Below are 23,841 nucleotides of genomic sequence, written 5' to 3'. Positions count from 1 at the left end.
GGCTAGCTAGTAGTTCGCTTGATCGCTTGATCGAGGCAGATGAGCTGCATTTCTGAGCCAGGTGGATTACCCGACTTAAACCTATTTGAGACCTAAATGTATGTTCTGAGAAGCAGTTAAGTACTTAAGTATCCAGTTAATCAGAATCTATAAGCTGAGTCGATGGCTACTAATTTATTTTTCTCTTATGTACTCCAACTGTCCTATAATATAAAGGATTTTGGAGAAATATATATGTTATTTAAATTTGGGGTGTGTTTAGTTTATGCCAAAATTGAAAGTTTGGTTGAAATTGGAACGATGCCAAAATTGAAAGTTTGGTTGAAATTGGAACGATGTGACGGAAAAGTTGAAAGTTTGTGTGTGTAGGAAAGTTTTGATGTGATGGAAAAGTTGAAAGTTTGAAACTAAACTCGGCCTTGTAGTATTATGATGCCTCACATCCCTCTAAAATTACTTATATTTTGGGACATATGAAGTAGTTACTAAGTGTCCAAATCGAAACAAAATTTATATCTTTTAAAGGAGCTAGCGATTTTTAAGTAGCTATAGTTGTCAAAAGTACCCAAGTACTCCTACTACCTCCGTTCGTAATTTTTAACGTTTTGAATAATGACACCATCTCTAAAATATATCTATAACTATAGCTTTTTATTACAAAATATATACAATAAATAAATACAATTTTAATTTTATCATAGTATACTTTGTGAGATAAATCTATATATTTATATTTTGCCTTTTAAGCTAGATAATTTATAATAGTTTAGCCTTAATTTTATCTAAAACGCTAAGAATTATAGAACAGGAAGGAACAGGTCCTAAAGCTATTACGCATGCGACCAACTGGCCTGCATGCAGGAGGCTTTCTATCGATCTATCGGCCGGGGACCTAGCATATGCAGTTGCGAAACACTCAAGCTAGGAATAATCTGGCTAGATATATAGATCGATCGAGTTGCTTGCAGAAGCAGACAGATAGAAAAGGAGATCGATCGAGAGCTCATTTGTGATTGCCCGAGAAATGCCAGGGATTCCTGACTGCTCAACAAGGTGACGATGGGCTTAGTTGGCTGAGTTCGAAGTCTAGCCTCTTCTATTTATTTAATATTAGGTTACTTCCTAATATTCGCGTTATGTTTTTTTCATTTGTGATTGTCCATTTGCCCTTACATATCAAAGAGAAGAAGACAAGATACTATCTTTAATTATAATAAAGCGATTTTTATATGTGTATCTGTACTTATTAGGAGATTAGTTTTTATTAATTGATCGCTTTTACAAGTGCAACATAATTTGTACCGTAGCTGTTTTGTTGATTTTTTTTTTGTTGCGATGACAAGTGCAAGCACTTGCGCTAGTGGAGCTGTTGGGGGTCAAGTAGTGCATGAGAAACTTATCCCGTAGGGAACTGAAAAGCTGAGTTCTTATCTTTACTTTCTCACCCCACATCTCTTGTTTTCCACACGCACTCTTTTCAAACTACTAAACGGTGTATTTTTTAAAAAAAATTATATAAAAGTTACTCTAAAAATCTTATTAATTCATTTTTTTAATTTATTTTAGTTAATACTTAATTAATCATGCACTAAACTGCTTCGTAACCCTGCTGCTTCGTAACCCTCGCTTCCAAACACACCCCAAGATTTGTTAAATATAACGTTCATCCGTACGTCATGTCGCAGGTAACTTAGCTTTTCTTCTTCTTTTTTTTACAAGAATGTAATCAAGGGTATTTTTGTTTGAGCTTAAGTTTACAAGTGACGATAATTTTGAATTTTAACTATGACTTAATTTTAAGATTAATTTATGGCTTTTAATCATCTCTTTTTATGAGTTAGCTTTTTTCCGATGACATGGTAGACACGTACATACAACACTACACATGCACGTAATAACGTACTCACACCTTCATAAATACACCCTTAATTAACCTACACTCAAGGGAAACCAACTGATTGTATGACTGCTAAGGCACTGTTTGATTCTACTTACCAGCTGCCTATCTAGCTCCTAGTTTTTTTAGCACGCTTTTATTTTTTAAAAATATTTTCTATGTAAAACTTTTTAAAATTAAATAAATTTACTTTTTAAGTTTACGATAGCCTTAATCAAGCTACTGATTGGTCTCTTTAAACATGCGGATGATATCCTCAGCCAAGAAGCTGAAGTCTTGAAGACTTTAAAATTGCCTTCGGCTTATAATCCGCTTCCCAAAAATTGCACAAACAAGCAGGCTTAATCTACCATCAAAGGTATATACTACTCCGCCCATTTCAAAATGTACGACGTCTCGCATAATGTTTAATCATTCGTCTTACTAAAAAAATTGTAAATATCATTTATTTTGTTGTGACTTGTTTTATCACAAATAAAATAAATTATAATTTTAACTTATGTTTTTACATATCTATATTAAATTTTTAAATAAAATAAATGATAAAACATTATACGAAAAGTTAACGGAAATATATATTATTTTGGAAAAGAGGTTGTATGTACTGGTCCCTCTCACCCGAAACTCACTCCTCACACATGGGTTGTGTTTAGTTCCCTTCAAACTTTTAACTTTTTCGTCACATCAAATATTTGGACACATGCATAGAGTATTAAATGTGGATAAAAAACCAATTGCACAGTTTGCATGTAAATTGCGAGATGAATTTTTTGAGCCTAATTACACTATGATTTGACAATGTGATGCTACAGTAAACAATTGCTAATGACGGATTAATTAGACTTAATAGATTCGTCTCGCAGTTTACAGGCGAAATATGTAATTTATTTTATTATTAATCTATATTTAATACATTTGTAATGTGTATATATAAAATTTTTTTTTACCAAAACAACTAAACACGGCCATGTTCTACGTTCGTTCGATCTTCCCCTAAAGGCTTATCAAAGTCGGCCGCTTTCGGCCACAAAACGCGTGATGGTACCGAGAATCTCGACCGTTCCGGCAGTGTATATCCTTTGTCACCTAGATATCCAAAAAAATTGTAAAGTGTTTTAACAATGTAGTACAGGTTAAGATCGATCTTATCTATATCACTTCACAAAATAAAATACTTAATTCAGTTTATACGGAGAAACATAAGAGAACCAAAACAAAATAAACATCTTGCATATTTATAAAAGTGAAAAAATAATATAACTTTTTTTTAGAAAAATGACAGTTTGGATGCCATGCACAAATAACTAAATAAGAGTACGTGTGTTCACGTTAGTTGATGATGGTTTGAACATGAATATGTAGACCATTTTTTAAAGAAAAATGTTGATAATAGTTTGGAACTTTGGATAGCACACGCACGAAATGAGAGCATGTGCACTGGCACTGCGTGCAGGAGGATGGCTGCTTGAACCTGGAAATACTCTTTTTTTTTTTTGAGCTATCGCCTTCGGGCGCTTTCGTTCTAGCTTGTTACAATAAATGTAAAAATTGAGCATTGAAACAAATAGTTTAAGCGCTCAGTTATAAATATTTAATATTTAATATGATATTTGGTTAAACTTGAAGAATTCCAATCATTAATAATTCAAGTGCTTAGTTTTAATAAAATGCTATCAGTATATTTTGCTCAAAAAGTACTATTATTATAGTTGCTAAAAAGTACTATCGTAAAGTTACAGATTTCATTACTCTATTACAAAATCAATTGTTTTAAGAGTTGTAAAAGTTCGATACATTCTTTCTCCTAAATAATAAATACTATGAGGGAGATTGTCGACGTTTGATGTCACGATTCCGGTATTTACATAGTATGGGGATCGTTGATACCATGGTATATGCGAGATTGAGGTAAAAGAGATGGAGATGGGAATTTTTATACATGTTCGGGCTCCTGAATTGTCAGGTAATAACCCTACTCCTGTTGACCGAAGCCAGTCGTTACTCTTATTCACCATAATCACACCAATACAATATTTGGGGTAGCCTATCTAACATTTGTCGACATGGTGGCTTGAAGTATCATCACGTAGTCGACAACAGGGTAGCCTTCCTCCTCAAATCCGTGTCCAGCGAGATCAAAGACAGCGCTATGTCTCTCCTGACAGTATCTATAGACATAGTAGGGGACTAGCCATGCTTATCTTTGAAGTTGATATCCGGCGGCGTGTCTTGGCGTATGTTGGCTTGTTGTTGATCTTGTGTCTTGGTCTATTGTTCCATGTCCCCTCTCCTCCTAGGGGGCCTTGTATTTATACCCATAGATGTCTCCTTGTCTAAATAGAACTAGAGAAACCAATATGGATATAATCCAAGTAGTCCTTGTCGTTTCCACGTAGAACTCTAATCATTCTTCCTTATGCGGAACTCCTCCTGTATTCGAAGTTTGTTTCCGTATAAGACATGGTATGTAAGTGGGTCCTGCCGAGATTTAGTCGACTACTATTAAGTATGTGGTATTCATAACCCTGACAGAGATCAATATACAATATAGACAGATAACAAAACAAACATAATCCCATATATGTCATTATTATCTCCACCCCACACTTCGCTAGCTTCATATATGCCTTATTAGAGCACCTCTCACCATTGTTTTTTTTACCAACGTGTCTGTACATATATAACATATTTTTTATGAACTTGATAATAGCTATAACTTTACATGTACAAGATAAATTACCTTAGGCCATACACAATGCACCAAGGTGCAAAGCAACCTCGGACTTCCACATCAGTTCGCGTACGCCAGCAAGGCCGAGATTGTCCCCCGTGATGGCACTTGTGCCTTGCAGAGGGCATGGGTGACTAGTTGTGGTGCACTGCAACCCCCGTACCACTATCTTGTTGTGCGTCCTCGTGTAGTCGTGTCTGGTCCTCACAAGAAGAAGGTGCCGTGAGAGAGGAGAGAGGGAGAGGGATGAACAATATGGTATAGATTGGGGGAAGGGGTGATTTTATAATAGTTTTAGTTTCCTTATTGGCGTTTAGGGTAAAATTTGAGTTTATATGTCAATTGAAAGAATATGTGAACGAAAATTTAAAATATTAGGGACGGACTTGTAAAATTAAAGCCACACTTAAGTCATTTTGCACTACAATATTAGGGGGTATAGTCTTAGTTCACGTGGTGCTCTCTCTCTTTTAAATCACTCCTAAGGCCTTGTTCGATTTGGATGGGGTTGAAGAGGATTGGAAGGGATTGAGAGAGAATGATTTCACACCATGTGGAATAAATCCCCTCTAATCCCTTTCTAAAGGGGATTAATTGAATAAGGCCTAAGACTAAGACTAAGAGTGTGTTGCAACATGAATGTCTTAGGCTACATTCATTTCTGCATAACAGGAAGTGCTATTTCTTTACTTAAGGTGAGCGCACGCACGAGTGCTTTCCAAACTTAATTATTATAAACTTAAAAAATAAATTCACTTAATATTTTTAAACTTCTATATAGAAAATTTTTACGCTGAGACATATGTTTCAGCTTGGAAAATGTAGGCCGTGTTTAGTTCCTCCTCCAAATTTTTTTTAACGTATACGGACACACATTTGAAGAACTAAACATAGATTAATAACAAAACAAATTATAGATTCCGCATGTAAAGTGCGAGACGAATTTATTAAGCCTAATTAATTCGTCATTACCAAATGTTTACTGTAGCACCACATTGTTAAATTATGGCGTAATTAGGCTCAAAAGATTCGCCTCGCAATTTACATACAATCTATGTAATTATTTTTTTCGTCTATATTTAATGCTCCATACATGTGTCCAAATAAATATTTGATGTGATGGAATTTTTTAAAGTTTGAAGGAGCTAGATACAGCCGTACTCACCAAAGAGTGAGTAGTTCATGTTCCATTCGAAGGAAACTTGCCTGAAATTGCTCCGGGTCGTCTCGGAGACCGAGATCATGGACGCCAGGTCAGGTCGGTTAGCTAGCCGCACAAATGCGATCCTCTGCCCTGACGACCTATCTATCCCTGGGCCACTCATGCATGTTCTACTTTGGTCAAGTCATCGATCAATACCTTTGCAAAAACATAGGCATACATAGCGAATGAAGCAGCGCGGAAATTTCTGGCGAAAATAGCGAATTAATATACTCCCTCCGTTCGAAATGTCGATGCCGTTCATTTTTTTAAGCATATGTTCCCGTTCGTCTTATTAAAAAAAATTAGGTAACTATTAATTCTTTTCCTATCATTTGATTCATTGTTAAGTATATTTTCATGTAGGCATATAATTTTATATATTTCACAAAAGTTTTTGAATAAAACGAACGGTCAAACATGTGCTAAAAAGTCAATAGTGTTAAACATTTCGAAACGGAGGGAGTACTATATATTGCAGTGATCCTGTGCTTCATAAGACAAATTTTGTATATGTAGACATGTAGTATTGCATAAGACAAAATGTGTACATAGATATACTCTCAAATATGCTTTGAGTGCTCAAAGGGGTGGATTGATCGTCACGACGGCAGAAAAGCTAGGTCGTTACATTTGTCGCAAGGTTCGTCTACGACATCAGACAAAAGTGATAGTATATCTTTAATTTGTGATCGATCTGCTTAGGCAAGCTTATATGCATGGTTGCAATAATCTGCCGCCCAACCGATGATGAACGTAACCGCTCTAGCTTAGCTGCGTCATTCTACTCTTTTACTGATCTGTATACATATCAAACTTAATTTCGAACATTAATATCGTGCCCGTGCATGCATCGATATCTTAATTAATCCGTGTGAATGAATGATTTAGCGACGACATTGTGATGGATCTAGTTGCAATTATGCTCGATCGAGCAACTAGATCAACGAGTAAAAAGTAGCAAAGGACGGCGACACGGCGTACACACATGCATGACATCCAATTGTGTTCCAAGTTTCCAACAATTTTTTTTTGCAAATATAAAAAACGAAAAATTGTGCTTAAAATACTGTAGATAATAAAGTTAGTCACAAATAAAATAAATAATAATTTAAAAAATTTGAATAAGACGAATGGTCAAACGTTATAAGCAAAAACTTAAAATCCCTTATATTATGGGACGGAGTAAGTAATTAGTAGTAGTACTGCATATGAAAAGTCGGATTAATTAGCATGAGTACTAACGACCTAGTCAATTAAGCTACTGCATATGAACAGTGGGATTAATTAGCATATATCCAGTTGCAAAAGCATGCGAACAGCAGATCGATCGAGCTCTACGACACCCTGCCTGCCAAATCATCGATATATACAGGTCGGGACGAGGATATAGATATCCATCTCCTCCAAGATCCTAGCTAGTCAGTATATGTCAGTATCTGATGTTGCTGCTGTTAGGAGAGATTCTTTCGTTGGTCGTACGTGACTCTTTAGTACATTCTATTACTACTAATTAAGATCCCGTCTACAACTCCCCCTCTCTCCCTCTCTCCCTCTCGTGTATTTACACCCCAGTGTGTAGTACTCCCTCCATATTTTTTTTATGTTGGTTAGCTCAAAATTAAACTAATCAACGTCGTATATTTGTGTAAGAAGGTAATAGTATTCATTCAATTCATATATATCAATACGTGAAGTGAATATAATCACGCCGTTATTAACTAGTTGAGCCCTACTCGAGCTCTAGACTTAGAAAACTTGCACTGCACAAATTAAAAACCATAACGGATATGTAGCGCAAAAAACCGTATACTTAACAGTTAACACCGTTCTTTTCTTCTCTCTCTATAAGAGCAGGTACAATAGCAGACTATAAGCCAGCTATAAACATATTTTAAGGAGAAAAAGGAAGAGAAAGAAGAACAGTGGGCTATAGATCTGTAGTCAGCTGCAGCACGGACTCCAAGACATAATGTGCGTATGTCAGGTAGGACCAGGTATTAATAGTATAGTAAGTAACTATTGTATGAATTAGCTATTACATTGGCTATAGATGATTTGGATATAGCTGATTTGGAGCTAGCAGTTGGCTATATTGTTAAACTTGCTCTAAAAGAGCAGAGCGATAGCACAAGGTGAGAGCAGGCAGGCAGCGATGCAAATGCGCAAAAGCTAGCTACCGACATACTTATAAAGCAGAGAGGCGCTCGATCGCTTCCTTGTTCACCGCCGGAAGCAAGCGTTTTGTGTCTCCACTCTCTCCAGTAAGCCCCTTTAATTTGGACGGATGGAGCTAGCAGAGCGTGTAGCCGTAGAGATCATCTCATATATGTAGCCAAATTAAAGAGGGCGGCGTGAAAAAACGGTAGCTGGTGGCCTAGTTGAGCGGCAAGAGATCGATCGATCGAGAGTAGCAAGGATCGGAGAAGCTAGCTTAGCAGCGGCGCGCGGCGAGAGGACCGGCGGATCGAGCGAGCGAGCTAGGAAGCTCTCAGCCGACCGGCGATCGAATCGTGCTTGATTGTTTGGGGTTGTGAGCTGGTTTTCACTCTGTACGCCGCTCGCCGTCGTCGTCTCGGGGCGCGCGCACGGCGGATCGATCACCTACCCGAGGTACGTACGTATATGCGTTTCTCTCGTCCATTTGCACATGCGCCCGATCGCGTGAGCTCCTTTCGCGGAGAGGAATCGTACGTGCCTTCGACGCTTACATGAATTCCTTTTCTTATGCGTAATTGTGCGGCTAGCATCCATATAATATATAATCTATATATATATAATTTTACTTGAAATTATTAAATATAGCTATATTATTATCTTATGAATTTGAATGACCAAATCTTACCATGCCCATGTTTCTTTTTTTTTTAGAGTTCTAAGCTCTTTCTAATAGAGTAGTATTTTTTTCGGGGAGGGATAGAGTTTGTATAGCCACCAGCCTCCTCCACATACAGAATCCTTTAAATTCCCTACAACCCACCCCTTTTTTTGAGAAAAAAAAATTCTTATATGTGATGGTTTCTTCTGCAATATTTTCTTAACGCACCTCTTAACTTGTTGCGCCATATCCATTTATTTTTATACTTTGGCATCGCTTCATCCATATACATACCCAATATCACTAATCTCCCCTACTGTTGCATCCTCTCTCCCTTACTTGAAATATTATCGTACTCAATCTCTTTGGGGCCACCATAAACATAAAAAACAACAGCTAATGATGTGAAGTGGGGAATGCTCGGAGATGAAGAGGATAAAGTGGGGGAAGTAGGGGAAGGAGACATTTGATTCATTTGGTTTGGCAGATCTTTAGGTTTGAACATATGCCAACCAAATTTGTTAGAAGAAAAAAATGAATGTTTCGGATCGGTTTTTTTGGCTTTTGTAATAAACAGATCGAATGTGGATTACCGATTGATGCAATGGTCGAATGGTAGGAGCCTTACTAACGAGAGTCACAACTCAGGAGATTACAGTGACTAACTAGACGACGATGATGCTTCTAAAATTGATGGCTTGTGGCTGGTGTGGGATGTGACGTGCCTTGTGAACTTAATGTATAGGTCTGGACATGAATTAGTGAGGCTAAGGTGGAATTACAATTAAGTACGGTATTTTCCGGGTTTCAATATCCTTCGCCTACAAACCAAACTAACTAGTCAACAATTTAGCATTGAGATTTAGTAAAAAAAAAAAAGAAAAACCCGACACAACGCTTTAGTTGACAGGTTTTCAAGAAATTTCCGCCCCCCTATTCTTATAGAACTAGAATGTAAATATGATAGAGACAAAAAGACAAAGTAAAAAAAAAAAGAAACGGAAAACACCCACAGTCCCAGCCACAGCACATTTTTGGTAGCTTGTCTTTTGGCTAGTTGGCCTGGCTCTGGCCGATCGAGAGGATCAGGAAAACAATCGGACTTGAAAACAAAAACCAGCTACAGCCGACAGGGTCGTCGCTCCGTTCCACCGTTGGTTCGCAACCGAACCAACGCGTGCCCGCACGACGCCGTGCGCCCCAGATACAAAGTCGCCAACGCGCAATTTATTTAGCCCAGCCCAGCCAAGACCGTCGCGCGTGCCACGCACCCAGCACGTACGCGTGACGGAGACACCGAGCCAATCGCGCCGGTTCGATCGAGCAGTTGGGCTCGTTAGGTCAGGTCAGGTCACCCCCGCGTCGTCCGACCGCGACACCATTCATCACACAAGTCACGGTCTCGAACTCGACTCGGCCGCGACGTCGACGACGAGTTCACCACTAGCCCACCACCACCACGACTACACTCTCCCGGCTCCGAGACCCGCCGGAAAATCCCCCGGCGAACTGCGGCGCGATTCCTCTCCGAGTTAAAGCAAAAAAAAGCGGAAGCCGAAGCGCCCCCGCCTCCGCGTCGTCTGCGTGAAGCACTCCCCCTCTTCAAGCGGGAAAAGCGGGGGAGGGAAGCAACGCGGAAATTAAAGAGCAGAGCAGAGCAGAGCCCTGAGCCCTCGATTCGCTTCGTTTCCTCCGCCGCACGCCTCCTCCTCCCCCACCCCCTCCCCCCACTCCGACTCCGCCGCCGCCGCCGCCGCCGCCGCCTCCGGCTCCGGCTACAGCTCGCCGCCCCCCAGGTTGCTCTGGATTTTTGCGCGTGTCGCTGTTGGTTTTGGGGGGCGAGGGGTCGGGGGATGGGTTGGGATTTGTGCTTGTTTTTTTTTTTTGTGCGTGTGTTTATGCTGTTGCTGATGAGGGTGGTGTGGGAATGTGCGTGCAGATCGGGGGCGGCCGCCGCCTGGTGGTGTCCGTGTCATCTCTCCTGAGGAATCATGCCGGTGGGAGTGCAGGCGCCCGAGGCGTCGCCGGGGAGGTACCATCGGCGGCGGGACGACGACGATGGCAACGGCAACGACTGCAGCGACGTGCTCGGCGTCGACGTGCTGGACGAGGGGGCCGACCCCTTCGACATCCCCGCCAAGCGCGCCTCCGTCGAGCGGCTTCGCCGGTGGAGGGTGAGTATGAGTTCCTCCCCTTCTCTCCGCTAACTGCTACATTCTACTGCTCATGCTTCCATGTGCAATGCTGTTTAATTCCGTGCGGGATTTACCTTTGGCTGCCACTTGCGCTTTTAAGTTTTTAGTTATACTCCCTCCGTTTCGTAACATAAGTCATTCTAATATTGTCCACATTCATATAGGTATTAATAAATCTAGACATATATAATGTCTAGATTCATTAGCATCTATATTCATGTGGGCAATGATAGAATGACTTACATTATGAAACGGAGGAAGTATTGAACTATTATTATGATCCTGTATACCTTTTTCCTATTTTGTGGCTCCTGTAAAACTCAATCGTGGAACTGTGGTTCTCTAAAGCTTCCGAATGATCTGAGGATTGCCAATTTTACTCTAGGAAACAATACTACGAAGTAAGAACCGAATGTTGCTGGTGTTAGTATTTTGCTCTGTTGCTACCACCTAGAATCTAATGAGATGAACACTGACTGTGAATATGAATGGTCGGTTCTTAGTTCTCTTCAGGTACTGTGAAATGTTAAACTATGTTAGTGAATAGGTATGCATGTATAGGCTCATTCATGACCCTTGGCTACATATGCAACTGTTGCGGGCTGAGACATTGTAATGAACCTATCCCTCATGTACAGAGACATTGTAATGAACCTCGTACACAGATGGGAAAACAAATGTCCTAGTTTTAATGTTTTGAAGACCTATTGATCATTTTTTTAGGTGGATCCTATTGAACTTGTAAAATCGTTAGAACTGAATTTACAAGTTAAACAATCTCGTGAAAATTATTTTAACTAGCAATGCATATACAATCTTGACTAATGTTGTATCCTGCTCATTATTTTTACACAATACAACTATGTTTTCCATTGGCAGCAAGCTGCTCTTGTGCTCAATGCCTCTCGGCGATTCAGATATACTCTTGATCTGAAGAAAGAGGAGGAAAAGGAACAAATAAGGAGGAAAATTAGGGCTCATGCTCAAGTCATCCGGGTATATGTTTAACCTTATATTTGTGATATGCATATCATGTCATGGTATCTTGTTTGACGGTTTCAGTTTTGAATTCAATCAGGCCGCATTACTTTTCAAGGAAGCTGGACAAAAGCATGATGTTGATAGGGAATTACCAGGTAGCTTTTGTGGACTCACTTTCAGGCTGGAGACATAATTGTTAGTTGTGTTTTTTTCTCTTGAATAATTGTTAGTTGTGTTTACCTTTGTTGTTTATCAATATGCTTGCTATCTTTGTCGAGGATTAATAGTTCACATAGTAAAGGACTGAATTGCATTGTGATATATAGCTGTGCAAAGAGAAAAAGAGAGAAAACCTTACACATTCATATAATGCAGAAATTCTCCCTCGCGGGTTCGGAATTGGAGAGGAGCAGCTTACAGCTATGACAAGGGATCATGATTATTCTTCTCTGCACGGATATGGAGGGGCATGTACCATTCATACTGCAAATTTAACTTGAATATCATTTTTAGAACTACTAATTAAGGCATGGAATTCTTCTTTAATAAACATTAGGTTAAAGGACTCGCAAATTTACTGAAAACAAACACGGAGAAGGGAGTCCATGGAGATGAGGTAGATTTGGCATGCAGGGCAAATGCTTTTGGGGCTAACAGATACCCTCGCAAAAAGGGGAGAAGTTTTTTGGTAAATTTATTTGTCCATTTCAACTAGTAAGCGTGTCTTAGTTTCAGTACTGATATCTCTCTCTCTCTCTCTCTCTCTCTCTATCTATCTATCTATCTATCTATCTCTCTATCTGTCTGTCTGTCTGTCTGTCTGTCTGTCTGTCTGTCTGTCTTTCTTTCTTTGGGGTCCGGGGGTTAACAGGTTTTCCTCTGGGAAGCTTGCCAAGACTTGACACTAGTTATCCTTATCATAGCGGCTGTAATTTCTCTGGTATTGGGCATTGCAACAGAGGTGACTCCTATAACCATCCTCCTTTCTTATATTTCTTATGCACTGTATGTTATCTAACTATTGGTTAAATATTATTTTCCCTTCTGATCTTGAAATCCAATTTCATTAATGTCCACAAACGATGGTTTAGTTGAGCACCCTCACTGCCAGCAAAACTTTTGATCAGTGTTTTCTTTAGTTCTAAGTTCTGTCTTAAAAAAATTCATTAGGGCATCAAAGAAGGATGGTACGACGGTGCAAGCATTGCATTTGCGGTCTTTCTTGTCATACTTGTTACTGGTATGCTATTCTTCGCCTGTTCATCTCTATGCTAATTGATCTTCTCTAAGCAGTTCAATAGTTGAGATATTAATAGGTGAATACACCATCATTATACTTTACTTAGATGCAAACCATTGTTAAAGGTTCTTTAACTTTTTCTGAAGTTTGAGTCATGCTTTAATTTGTAATGATAAAAGACTAGATGTTTTTTGTGTTATTCTTTGGCAAAGTGATTGCAGTTTATCATTAGCTCTTTTAAATAGAACACCACTTCTATTTTTGTCATGTACTTTTTTTGAACAGTAACAAATAATACTCAATTACTGCAATAATGGAGTTATGATAGACGTCCCCAAATAAATTATTACACATAAGGCTTGTACAGAACTTGTTATGAAGATTCAAACAATCCAAGTCTAAATATCTCAGGCACCCTTAGTTACATTATGCACAATACAACGAAAAGGCAGCTAGAGAGTGTAGATGCTTTCCCTGACAACAGGCCCAGTAACCCTTCTTCACAAATCATTACCTATTGCTTGTTTGGTTGAGCCACTTCCATATGTCAGCTAGAGAGTGCAGGTGCTTTCTCTGACAACAGGGCAACAGGCTCAGTAACCCTTGTTCGCGAATCTGCTACACGACATTATTACCTATTGCTTGTTTGGTTGAGCCGCTTCCATATATCAGTATCAGACGACCCTCTGATGTTCCCAACTCGCCTATCCTGATTCTGTTAACTGAAGCCTGCACGCTATTCCAACGCCTATGCTTGAAGAGTCTCAGCTCTAGCCACAATAGCTTGCTTCACAACATTCTTTTGCTGTCCGATATTTCATTAAGAACACACTGTATGCAATTTTCTCAACAGATCTAATCAAATTGTTCTCAAAGCATGCTCAGTTTTTAGTTTCCACGTTGTTTGTCATTTACTAATGTTTCTGCAGCATGTTTTGTTTTTCCCCCATATCCTTCATTTTTCAATGTTCAACATTTTTTTCCTTCTGCTTAGCAAACCCATGCAAGACACTCTAGTTGGAATAATTTAGTTGCTTTACTAAACACTCATTTTGTTTTGTATTAGCTGTGAGTGACTACAAACAGTCCCTTCAGTTCCAGCACCTTAATGAAGAGAAGCAAAATATACAAGTGGAGGTGCGCCATATGAATATACCCATTTCTCAGATAATTAGCAACAATATTTTAGTCCTCTAATGGGGTTGTATTTGTGTTACACTTGTCAGGTTATTAGAGGTGGTAGAAGGATTGAAGTGTCAATATTTGATATTGTAGTTGGTGATGTAGTGGCTCTAAAAATTGGTGACCAGGTAAGATTATGTAAATCCATGCATTCTGATTTGATTTATGTTCTATGCTGTTTGTATTTCTGAGATTATAATGAAACTAAATACACCTTTTAGGTCCCGGCTGATGGTGTTTTGGTTAGTGGTCATTCTCTTGCCATTGATGAATCCAGTATGACTGGGGAAAGCAAGATCGTAAGCAACCTTTTCGACCCCTATTGTCCTATATAGGACTGACTTCCCCATCATATGTAAACCCTGTTTCTTTTATTAGGTTGTCAAGGACCATAAATCACCTTTCTTAATGGGAGGATGCAAAGTAGCTGATGGTTATGGTACCATGTTGGTAAGTAACCATATCTTGATTCAATGGCCTCACTCTTCCACTTTTTTTCTTATGAAAATTGCATGCCTGTTAACAAAAAGAGGCAATTTGAGGCCCATCTGTCACCTCTGATCATCGATTTAAGTACTGCTGTTTAGTCCAGTAAATTAATTCACAAGCTAGAGTAAACCAATTCGGTGGACTTTTTAACAGACCCTAGTGAAATGATATGAAATTTCACCCCTACTTACACGACTGAAGTGCAAAAATATCAACGTCATTACTTTGTCTCATGTATGTTAGTGCCTTATACCCTCAAGAATTAAGTTTGTGACGTTTTTTTTCTAACATTTGTAATGTGGTGTGGAAGTCTTTTGTATATGAAATTTTGCAGTTTCTTTTGTAGGTAACTGCAGTCGGTCTAAACACTGAGTGGGGCTTATTGATGGCCAGCATCTCAGAAGACAACAATGAAGAAACTCCACTACAGGTTTTTCTCCAATCCCTGTGCTATGACCTGAATGGGAATTGTGGGCTGGTTTGGTTTTGCACTACCAACAATTTGGCAACTTCAATATGTACCTATTATGTGTTCGCATTGAAGCCAATATTTGTCAAATCCATATAGTTGAGGCACCTCTATCCTATCGAAAATTTGGTAGGGTCAAAACTTGCCCAAGATTTGGCACTACCAAATAACCAAAACATGATAGGGTAGAGAACCAAACTTGCCCTGCATTTGAACAGTTGCCCATGCCATCATTTACATCTTATGATTCATTCATGTTCTTCTCTTTTCTGTTGAAGGTACGGTTGAATGGAGTGGCAACTTTCATAGGTATTGTGGGGCTTTCTGTTGCTGCAATGGTTCTCATAGTCCTTGTTGCAAGGTAAGCAAAGTGAATGGCTATCTATGCATCTTCTTGATGTAAATTTAGTATAGCTTTGGTGATTAACCCATACAAGCAAAAATCAAATTGTCGGCATGACACTTTTTACCACTAAACTTATGCGTTTTGAATTGTACTGGAACCTGGAGTGCAATATGGCATATCATTACACTGCTTGGTAAAGCAATAAAGTGCTCACTCTGCAATGATTATCATCTGAATAACTTAAATATAAACTGGACTATACATGAAACAGATGAAAAGAGACACTACTGCACTTGTAACAAGGTTTAGTCTCTTTGCATCCTCCCCCCATCCCCGACCAACCCCCACCATGATGTATGATCCCCACCACAATACATGCACACACGCACAATGATGTATATGATCCCTATATTGAGAAATATATAAGATACTATAATTAGGAATCGCCATCATGATTGTGTATATATGTAATATATGATGTTTGTTGCCCATGTATCCACTATGTACTTAGAACTTCTCCTTTGCTCCCAGATATTTTACAGGGCATACTACAAATCCAGATGGCTCTATTCAATTTGTTAAGGGGCAAACAAGTGTGAAATCTACAATTTTTGGGACAATAAAGATACTAACTATCGCGGTATGTAGTGGTTTAGTGTTCAGTGTATCTGAAGACCCTTCTGTTATCCCATTCTTATATTACAAAGTACCATGTAGGTGACTATTGTTGTCGTTGCTGTACCTGAGGGACTACCACTTGCCGTAACTCTAACGTGAGTTGATATAGGTTGATGTTTTCATTCATGTTTAACTTTATTTGAATCATTCAACCTCTTGTTTTATTTTATCAGGCTGGCCTATTCGATGCAAAAAATGATGGCAGACAAAGCTCTGGTATATATTTCTCGGTTTTGTTTATGTTGTACCCTTTTGGTTATTACATGGTTCCACTCATGTGATTTTCAGGTGCGGAGGCTTTCAGCTTGTGAAACAATGGGTTCAGCTACAACCATTTGTAGTGACAAGACTGGTACACTAACACTCAATCAGGTTAGTTGTTTTTGCATAGTAATGGATATACAATTTACTCTAATACTCAGTTGTAAATTACCATGGTACCTTTGTGATTATTTGACTCTGAATTTTGGTTGCTTAAGATGACCGTTGTCCGATCTGTTGTTGGGGGGATAAAGCTGAAATCTCCAGCTGATATTGAGAATTTGTCGCCTGTTGTTTCCTCTCTTATACTTGAAGGAATCGCACAGAATTCTTCAGGCAGCGTTTTTGAGCCAGAGGTGATGCCACGTGTTTATTACTACTGCAGTTTACATACCTGAACATTGTTCATTATTCTAAATTAGGCTATTCAGTAGCTGGTAGATTTGGTAGATTCTAGTTATCTATTTGGTAGGTATTTAACATCCTGGTCTGATTTTTTTATGAGTTGCATTCTCTTGAAGAGGTTCTTCTATGCTCTCCACAATAGTGTATAGTGTGAACTTTAAATCATATTGAGTGTCTGTTTGCAACAACACACAGTTCCACTACTAAGGATGCTGCTTGCCTGCTTCAAGATTTGTGCAAATGAGGAAGCACATGAGCACTAGTCAGTTTATTACCAAGTTGATACCATTTTAAAAGGCATGCAGGGGAAGCGTTTTAAATTTGATCTCTAATGTGAGACATATGTCTTTTTTCGTACTTGTGTACTGGTGCCATTGCTAGTGGTTTCAGTGATCTGCATTCTTTACATGCATTGTCTCATATTGGTACCTTTATCCTTCTATGTTATCCTGATTCTTGATTCATCAGGATGGTAGTCCTATTGAGATAACAGGCTCACCAACTGAAAAGGCTATTCTTTCTTGGGGTGTTGAGGTAAGTTTCCTTGCATTCTCATACTTTGCTTCTCTTTTGGTGGCTACATTTTTACTTATCTGGCTGATGCCTCCTGTAGCTTCATATGAAATTTGCGGAGGAGAAATCAAAATCTTCTATTATTCATGTCTCCCCATTCAACTCAGAAAAGAAACGTGCCGGTGTTGCAGTGATTGTGGTAAATCCATCTTTTGTCACTAATGTTATTTGAGATCTAGTTTTTGGCTGTTAGTTTGTTCGTGGCATCCTATTTCTTGAAATGATTTCATAGACACATACTCATTAGATACACGAGCTTCTTCCTGTGTCGTCAATATGTACATGTACTTCGATAGCGATGAAATGGCAATGGGCCTTATCTCAAATATGGCTCCCTAGAATTTGATGATTACATGCTTTATTTTTGTTGGTTGATTGGCAAAAGGTTCATTTCTTTTTCAATTTAATGTTATGTATATTCATTGCATCTCCACTATTGCAGTTTAGTTTTTTTCCAAACATCTTCTTTTACTTGTCTAATGTCTATGATAATATGATATAATATCGGTTCAGAACATTTTTTTTCGTGATTTTAGAATGTAACAAAAAGGATCTTATGTATCAGAAGTTCTCCTATTTGTTAACAGACATTCTTGTTGATTTGTTTGAACAAAAGGTCTTGCACTGAAATGAGAAAACCATTCTTTACATAGAAATACTGCATGGCAGGTTGAGCATGCTCTGATTACTCAGTAATCTGAAAAACACTATGCTTGGTTTATGGATCTAGTTTAGCTAGAGTACAAATATTTTCATGATTTGCAAGTGCCTTCTATTTGGCATGTAACACGCTGCAACCTTATAATATTGTTTGCATTCAGGATGATTCAGATATTCATGTGCACTGGAAAGGGGCTGCTGAAATTGTTCTTGCCTTATGTACAAATTGGCTTGATGTAAATGGCATTAGTCATGAAATGACACCTGATAAGGTATTAACCACATAGGAAACCCTTCTCAGGTTTATTTAATAATTCTCATGTCTCAGCTGGGTCTTTCAGGCTAATCAGTTCAAGAAATACATAGAGGAGATGGCCGAGGAAAGTCTTCGATGTGTTGCTTTTGCTTATAGAAATCTTGATCTGAATTATGTTCCAAATGAGGAAGAAAGAATCAACTGGGAATTACCAGATAATGAACTGGCTCTCATTGGAATCGTAGGGATGAAGGTACATGCAAAGCAAACCATGATATCTGAATTATGATATCTGTTATATTTAAAGCAATGTTAAAAGAAGTTTCTACATGTCTAAAACAATGTGTTGAAAAGCAGTAAGCGGTTTCGTGTGGTCACCCCACCTTGTAGTGCTTATGTGGCATAATCGGTCACTTATATGGTATAATTGACCACTCATGCAGTTTAAGATGTACAAGGTTGGGACAAATGTTCCTTGTATGCAGCCTTGTAAACCTTTTTTAAAAAACACTGGTGTAAAGGCAAGAAATTAACTTGTTAATCAGAGGAAAAAGAAAAGGTTATACAAAATTTAATATGGTGGGTCTAGATTACAGTATAAATTTATCGGATGGTTATTAGGGCCTTATGGTCATAAAAAAATGTATTCTTTGCAATATGCATGAGTGATCTAGTAAATACAACTCTATTTTCAAATACAAGCATGCATTAGTATCTAGCCATGCGATTGCATTTGTGTTTGGCTAGTTATATATTATAGCTCACTTTTCCTTTATTACTGTTCTGGTAACATTGTTTGTCTTTGTTTGGGACATCCATATTTTTTGCAGGACCCCTGTCGCCCTGGGGTAAGAAATGCTGTAGATCTGTGCAAAAATGCTGGTGTAAAGGTATGTAGTTTGTTGAATTCATGTGTACTGGAGGACATAATGGGCATTTTTACAAACATTACAGTCCCATTTTCCTTACAGCGAGTGTTGATACTTGAATGTTCCTTCAAATATTGACTGTTATATACAATTATAGAAAATCAGATTTAGATGTACAATTACGCTCCAGTGAACATAAGATATGTGACTTTCTTGATTTTCTTGCCTTTAGAATTCATGTTCTTTTACTTAAGGAACTAAATCTGTTTATTTGTTCATGTTGGATGTGTAGGCATAAAACTATGAGCACTAGTAATGTTGGCACAGTGCCACTTGAATAGTTGTAGCTCTTCTCATCACTATTACCTGACAAACTCCTGCGGTTTTTGAACAAGCAGGTACGAATGGTAACTGGAGATAACCTACAAACGGCCAGAGCAATAGCACTTGAGTGTGGAATACTCACGGACTCCCAGGCATCTCAACCAGTTATAATAGAGGGAAAAGTTTTCCGGGCATACAGTGACGCTGAAAGGGAGGCAGTTGCTGATCAGATTAGTGTAAGAACAATCTCATTTGTGCTTGCAAAAATATTAAAGTGTGTACCAAGTTTATCGATGTAACCTTATAATGGTGCTTTTAGTTCTTAAGCTGGTTCATTGCTCATTGTGTATGTTATTTTCCCTTGCTTTTTTGGTTTGGCAAAAAATGGAACCATAAACCTATAGCTCGGTTGCAGAAATTGCTGCAGAATGCCTAACGATTTATTTCATGTAGTAAGACAGATATATCTGGAGTACATACTTTCGAGTTTACACATTACCATGTTCAGTACTTGTACTGGCTGTTAGCTCGATCATTCTAGGGGAAGCAACCTGATGTCAACAATGCATTGTAGGTCATGGGAAGATCTTCTCCAAGTGACAAACTTCTCCTAGTAAAAGCACTGAAAAAGAAAGGCAATGTTGTTGCTGTTACTGGAGATGGAACGAATGATGCTCCTGCATTGCATGAGGTACATACATAATTGGGAATTTTGTTTTGAACAAATAAAAGGATAAACATAATGGTTTTATTTCAATCAGATGAAGACAATCGATCATGCATGTTGATGCACATTTCTAATTTTGATCTCTTATTCCTCCTAATTTAGGCAGACATTGGTCTTGCTATGGGTATCCAAGGAACAGAAGTAGCTAAAGAAAGCTCAGATATAATTATTCTGGATGACAATTTTGCTTCAGTTGTAAAGGTTAGGGAAGTTGGAGCTTAATAATCTTACACAATTAATTTAACAAATGCCTTAACATTTATCCATATGTAACGTTCTAGGTGGTCCGCTGGGGTCGTTCGGTTTATGCAAATATCCAAAAGTTTATTCAATTCCAGCTTACTGTAAATGTTGCGGCTCTTATAATCAATGTGGTTGCTGCTATTTCTTCAGGAAATGTTCCTCTAAACGCCGTTCAGGTTTGCAACAACACAATGCTCTTAGAATTTTCTTTGAGAGGAAAATACTCTTAGAGTTACTGCTATGTACTATGCCATATTAGTATAACTTTGTTTATTGATAGTTTAAAACTCAAATTGTTAGCCATGCCTGAATTGCCATGACTAGTTCGGCCACTGCTCTCTGTAGTAAGGCCGCAAAAAGATATTGCGAGATAAACTCTGTTGCTTTAAACTCTTTTTTGTTTTGGGTTGGTCTGTTTGCTTTGGGAGTTGCGAAGATGGATTCTTTGAGAACTTTGTTTCTTTCAATCTTAATGCAATGATGCACAAGTTTTATGTGCATTCCCTCAAAATAAAACTAGTTTGTCCACTTGCTGCTGTGTCTGAATCATTACATTGGCTAATGGAAATAACTATGGAGTATGTGCTTGTTACTTTAGTGGCAATGTGGCACTGTACGGAGTTTACTTCAGTATATTATCATTTTTTGCTACTATTGGGGACTGTATCCTGCTTGCTCACTGTACCATTCTTTAATCACATGAGGGCTTCACTTGGAATCTGGAATTTGGCGGTGTCTTGTTGAAAGCATACCTAGGATGCAAAACCAGTTAGGACATGAATACGTTTTCTAGTGTATTCTGATATGTTAAATCTTAAATCAATCAAGTTTGTTGAAGGGACATTTAGAAGATGTCCTGTAAATAAAGATGGGGTTGAAAAAATAATTTTACCATGGGCTAAGGGGAAATTGTTAGTGAAAATGAAATTAAGATACTTAACTGTATTGATTTGCACGTCGGCACATGGCTGAATGTTTTACTTCCGTTTGTTGTTGATTTAGCTTCTTTGGGTCAATCTCATTATGGACACACTTGGTGCACTTGCATTGGCTACTGAACCACCAACAGACCAACTTATGAAGCGGCCACCTGTTGGACGGAAGTTAGTACACCTGAAACCAACCCGTGCTCACTATAATTCTTGATTGTCTTAAATTTGTAAAGGAATAACAAAATTCTAACATGCTTTCACATTTAACACAGAGAACCACTTGTGACTAACATTATGTGGAGAAACTTGTTCATTCAGGTAGGACGGACTTGTCATATAATGCTTCTGCATTGTTAATCCAATTATTTTTTACTTGGCTAGTTGCTGAGAATTTTTTTTTCTAACCACAGGCTGTCTTTCAAGTTACTGTTCTTCTGACACTCAACTTTAGAGGCCGGGATCTTCTGCATTTGACTCAAGATACTCTTGATCATGCCAATAAAGTGAAAAATACATTTATATTTAATACATTTGTGCTTTGTCAGGTAATTTGTCTTCGGTGGGCTTCTTGCACCTTTTGAAAGCATGTTACTGATTTTTGTTAAATGGTTATCTTTTCTTTTCATATATAGCATAGATGTGCACCATTTTGCAGCTTGAGAAAAATCCTAACTTCTCCATTTCTTTTACAATAGGTGTTTAACGAGTTCAATTCTCGTAAACCATATGAACTGAATATATTTGATGGGGTTTCAAGAAACCATCTTTTTTTGGCTGTAGTGAGCATAACTGTCGTGCTGCAGGTATGAAAGGGTGGAAATACTCAATCCACCTTCAAATGCTGATTAAATAGTTCGGGGAGCAGATAAAATTTAACTAACATATCTCTGATACTCAGGTAATAATCATTGAGTTTCTTGGGAAATTTACATCAACTGTGAGACTCAGTTGGAAGCTTTGGCTTGTTTCTGTTGGTATTGGTTTTGTGAGGTGAGATACTTGTCCACTTTGTAGAACGTGGTGCTTCTGTTGCAGGGATGATTAATACTTTTCCAAAATTATTTAGTGACCTTTTCTTCCTCCAACTATTGATCTGATAGCAATCGAAGAAAACAGCTTTAGTTTGGGATGGATAAATTATAACGATTGACTGTAGCTTGCTTACTGTGAGCTAACTATTGCCTTGTTCATGCAGTTGGCCCCTGGCTTTTGCTGGAAAGTTCATACCGGTTCCCCGAACTGAATTGAAAACTTACATCTCAAGGTGTTTACCGGGAAAGAAAGGTACCCACTATATTTTAGCCAGCTGTTGTAAACATTTGAAACATATCTGTTCTCTAGCAACTATGTTTGCTTCTATGTTTTGTTTCCTTCGCTGCTGTTTATCAGAACACCGGCAGTAACATTATTTCTTTTTAGTTTTACCAATTTAATCACCTTCCTTTGGCCCAATTTACAGATAACGAAGGATCAACTCCACCTCCACCTCCACCTCCACCTGTGTGATTGTGCATGTCCAAGTGACCAAAATTATCAGCTCTGAAATTAGTGGTGGTGCACATAGATGCTTGTATAATTTTGAAGGTTGACTTCTAACCATGCTACCTCTTAGGCTGACTGTATACTGAGGTTGAAGCCAATCCGACAGATGTTTCATCCTCTCTTACTCATGAATTGGGCCTGACGCCGATGTAAACAAAGATTAGGAACTTAGACATACACTTCACTAGTTGGCTAGGGATGAGTGTGGGCTGACCCGTGGATACTCTTTTACCCACACTAGTTCAACTAAATGAACTAAATTTCACTTTTAGAATCACAAAAAATGAAATGTAGTTCGTTTATTTGGACTAGAGTGGGTCAATTAGTACCTATGGGTTGGCCCGTGGCCAGTCTTGGCCGCATTCATGCATCATAGTACGCTACTGAGCACATCTTCTTTCAAAGTATTACACGGAGATGTCTAAAAATTTGAGCTAAATGACTGGGAGGTTTATTAGTGTTACTGCTTTTGATTTTTGAGAGCTGCTCATATTTTTCAGGATCAACATACATTTTGTACTTGAATGCTGTACTTTTATTTAGGTATGTTCTGGCGCAAATTATATAATCCTTTATAGGCCTGTTTTGACTTTGATAGTAGCTTGTTTGTTGGAGGATTTAAGCTAATCTGGCTAGTAACCATCATGGCAAACTGACCATCCAGCTGATAGCTTCATTACACATACCTGGTAAGTACATATGGCACATGATAAAAACTAGGATGTTCCATAGCAAATTAGTCCTATGTTTTGCCTCTAATACTGATGTATGGAGTATTTCTCTTGACTGAACAAAGTGCAATTGCTAGTCGTACAATGTTTG

The 23,841-nt window shown here is 38.4% G+C and overlaps 1 protein-coding gene across 3 annotated transcripts; it reads left to right on the top strand.

Annotated features, from left to right (window-relative positions):
* The first annotated feature begins 8,074 nt into the window (after nucleotides 1-8,074).
* On the top strand, nucleotides 8,075-23,579 carry LOC4328480 (calcium-transporting ATPase 5, plasma membrane-type-like). 3 transcript variants are annotated; one of them, XM_026023244.2, is made up of 35 exons: nucleotides 8,075-8,093; nucleotides 10,587-10,821; nucleotides 11,722-11,838; nucleotides 11,921-11,978; nucleotides 12,199-12,290; nucleotides 12,380-12,511; nucleotides 12,695-12,784; nucleotides 12,994-13,063; nucleotides 14,130-14,200; nucleotides 14,290-14,373; nucleotides 14,467-14,544; nucleotides 14,624-14,695; nucleotides 15,081-15,164; nucleotides 15,482-15,564; nucleotides 16,081-16,189; nucleotides 16,267-16,322; nucleotides 16,401-16,443; nucleotides 16,516-16,599; nucleotides 16,707-16,844; nucleotides 17,362-17,427; nucleotides 17,507-17,605; nucleotides 18,288-18,398; nucleotides 18,468-18,635; nucleotides 19,213-19,272; nucleotides 19,650-19,811; nucleotides 20,150-20,266; nucleotides 20,405-20,503; nucleotides 20,584-20,721; nucleotides 21,548-21,648; nucleotides 21,750-21,795; nucleotides 21,888-22,022; nucleotides 22,173-22,280; nucleotides 22,376-22,467; nucleotides 22,673-22,761; nucleotides 22,937-23,579. In XM_026023244.2, exons 2-35 carry the CDS (start codon nucleotides 10,639-10,641, stop codon nucleotides 22,981-22,983), a joined length of 3,282 nt encoding a protein of 1,093 aa, XP_025879029.1. In that variant the 5' UTR covers nucleotides 8,075-8,093; nucleotides 10,587-10,638; the 3' UTR covers nucleotides 22,984-23,579. The 3 variants fall into 3 exon arrangements, with proteins under 3 accessions (XP_025879029.1, XP_015626130.1, XP_015626131.1); XM_015770644.3 differs by lacking the exon at nucleotides 8,075-8,093 and adding an exon at nucleotides 8,292-8,442; XM_015770645.3 differs by lacking the exon at nucleotides 8,075-8,093 and adding an exon at nucleotides 10,063-10,443.
* Nucleotides 23,580-23,841: the final 262 nt, after the last annotated feature.

The sequence above is a fragment of the Oryza sativa genome, chromosome 2 (assembly GCF_034140825.1).
Source record: "Oryza sativa Japonica Group chromosome 2, ASM3414082v1".
Taxonomy (NCBI): Eukaryota; Viridiplantae; Streptophyta; class Magnoliopsida; order Poales; family Poaceae; genus Oryza; species Oryza sativa.
This window is presented reverse-complemented; position numbering and strand designations above follow the sequence as displayed.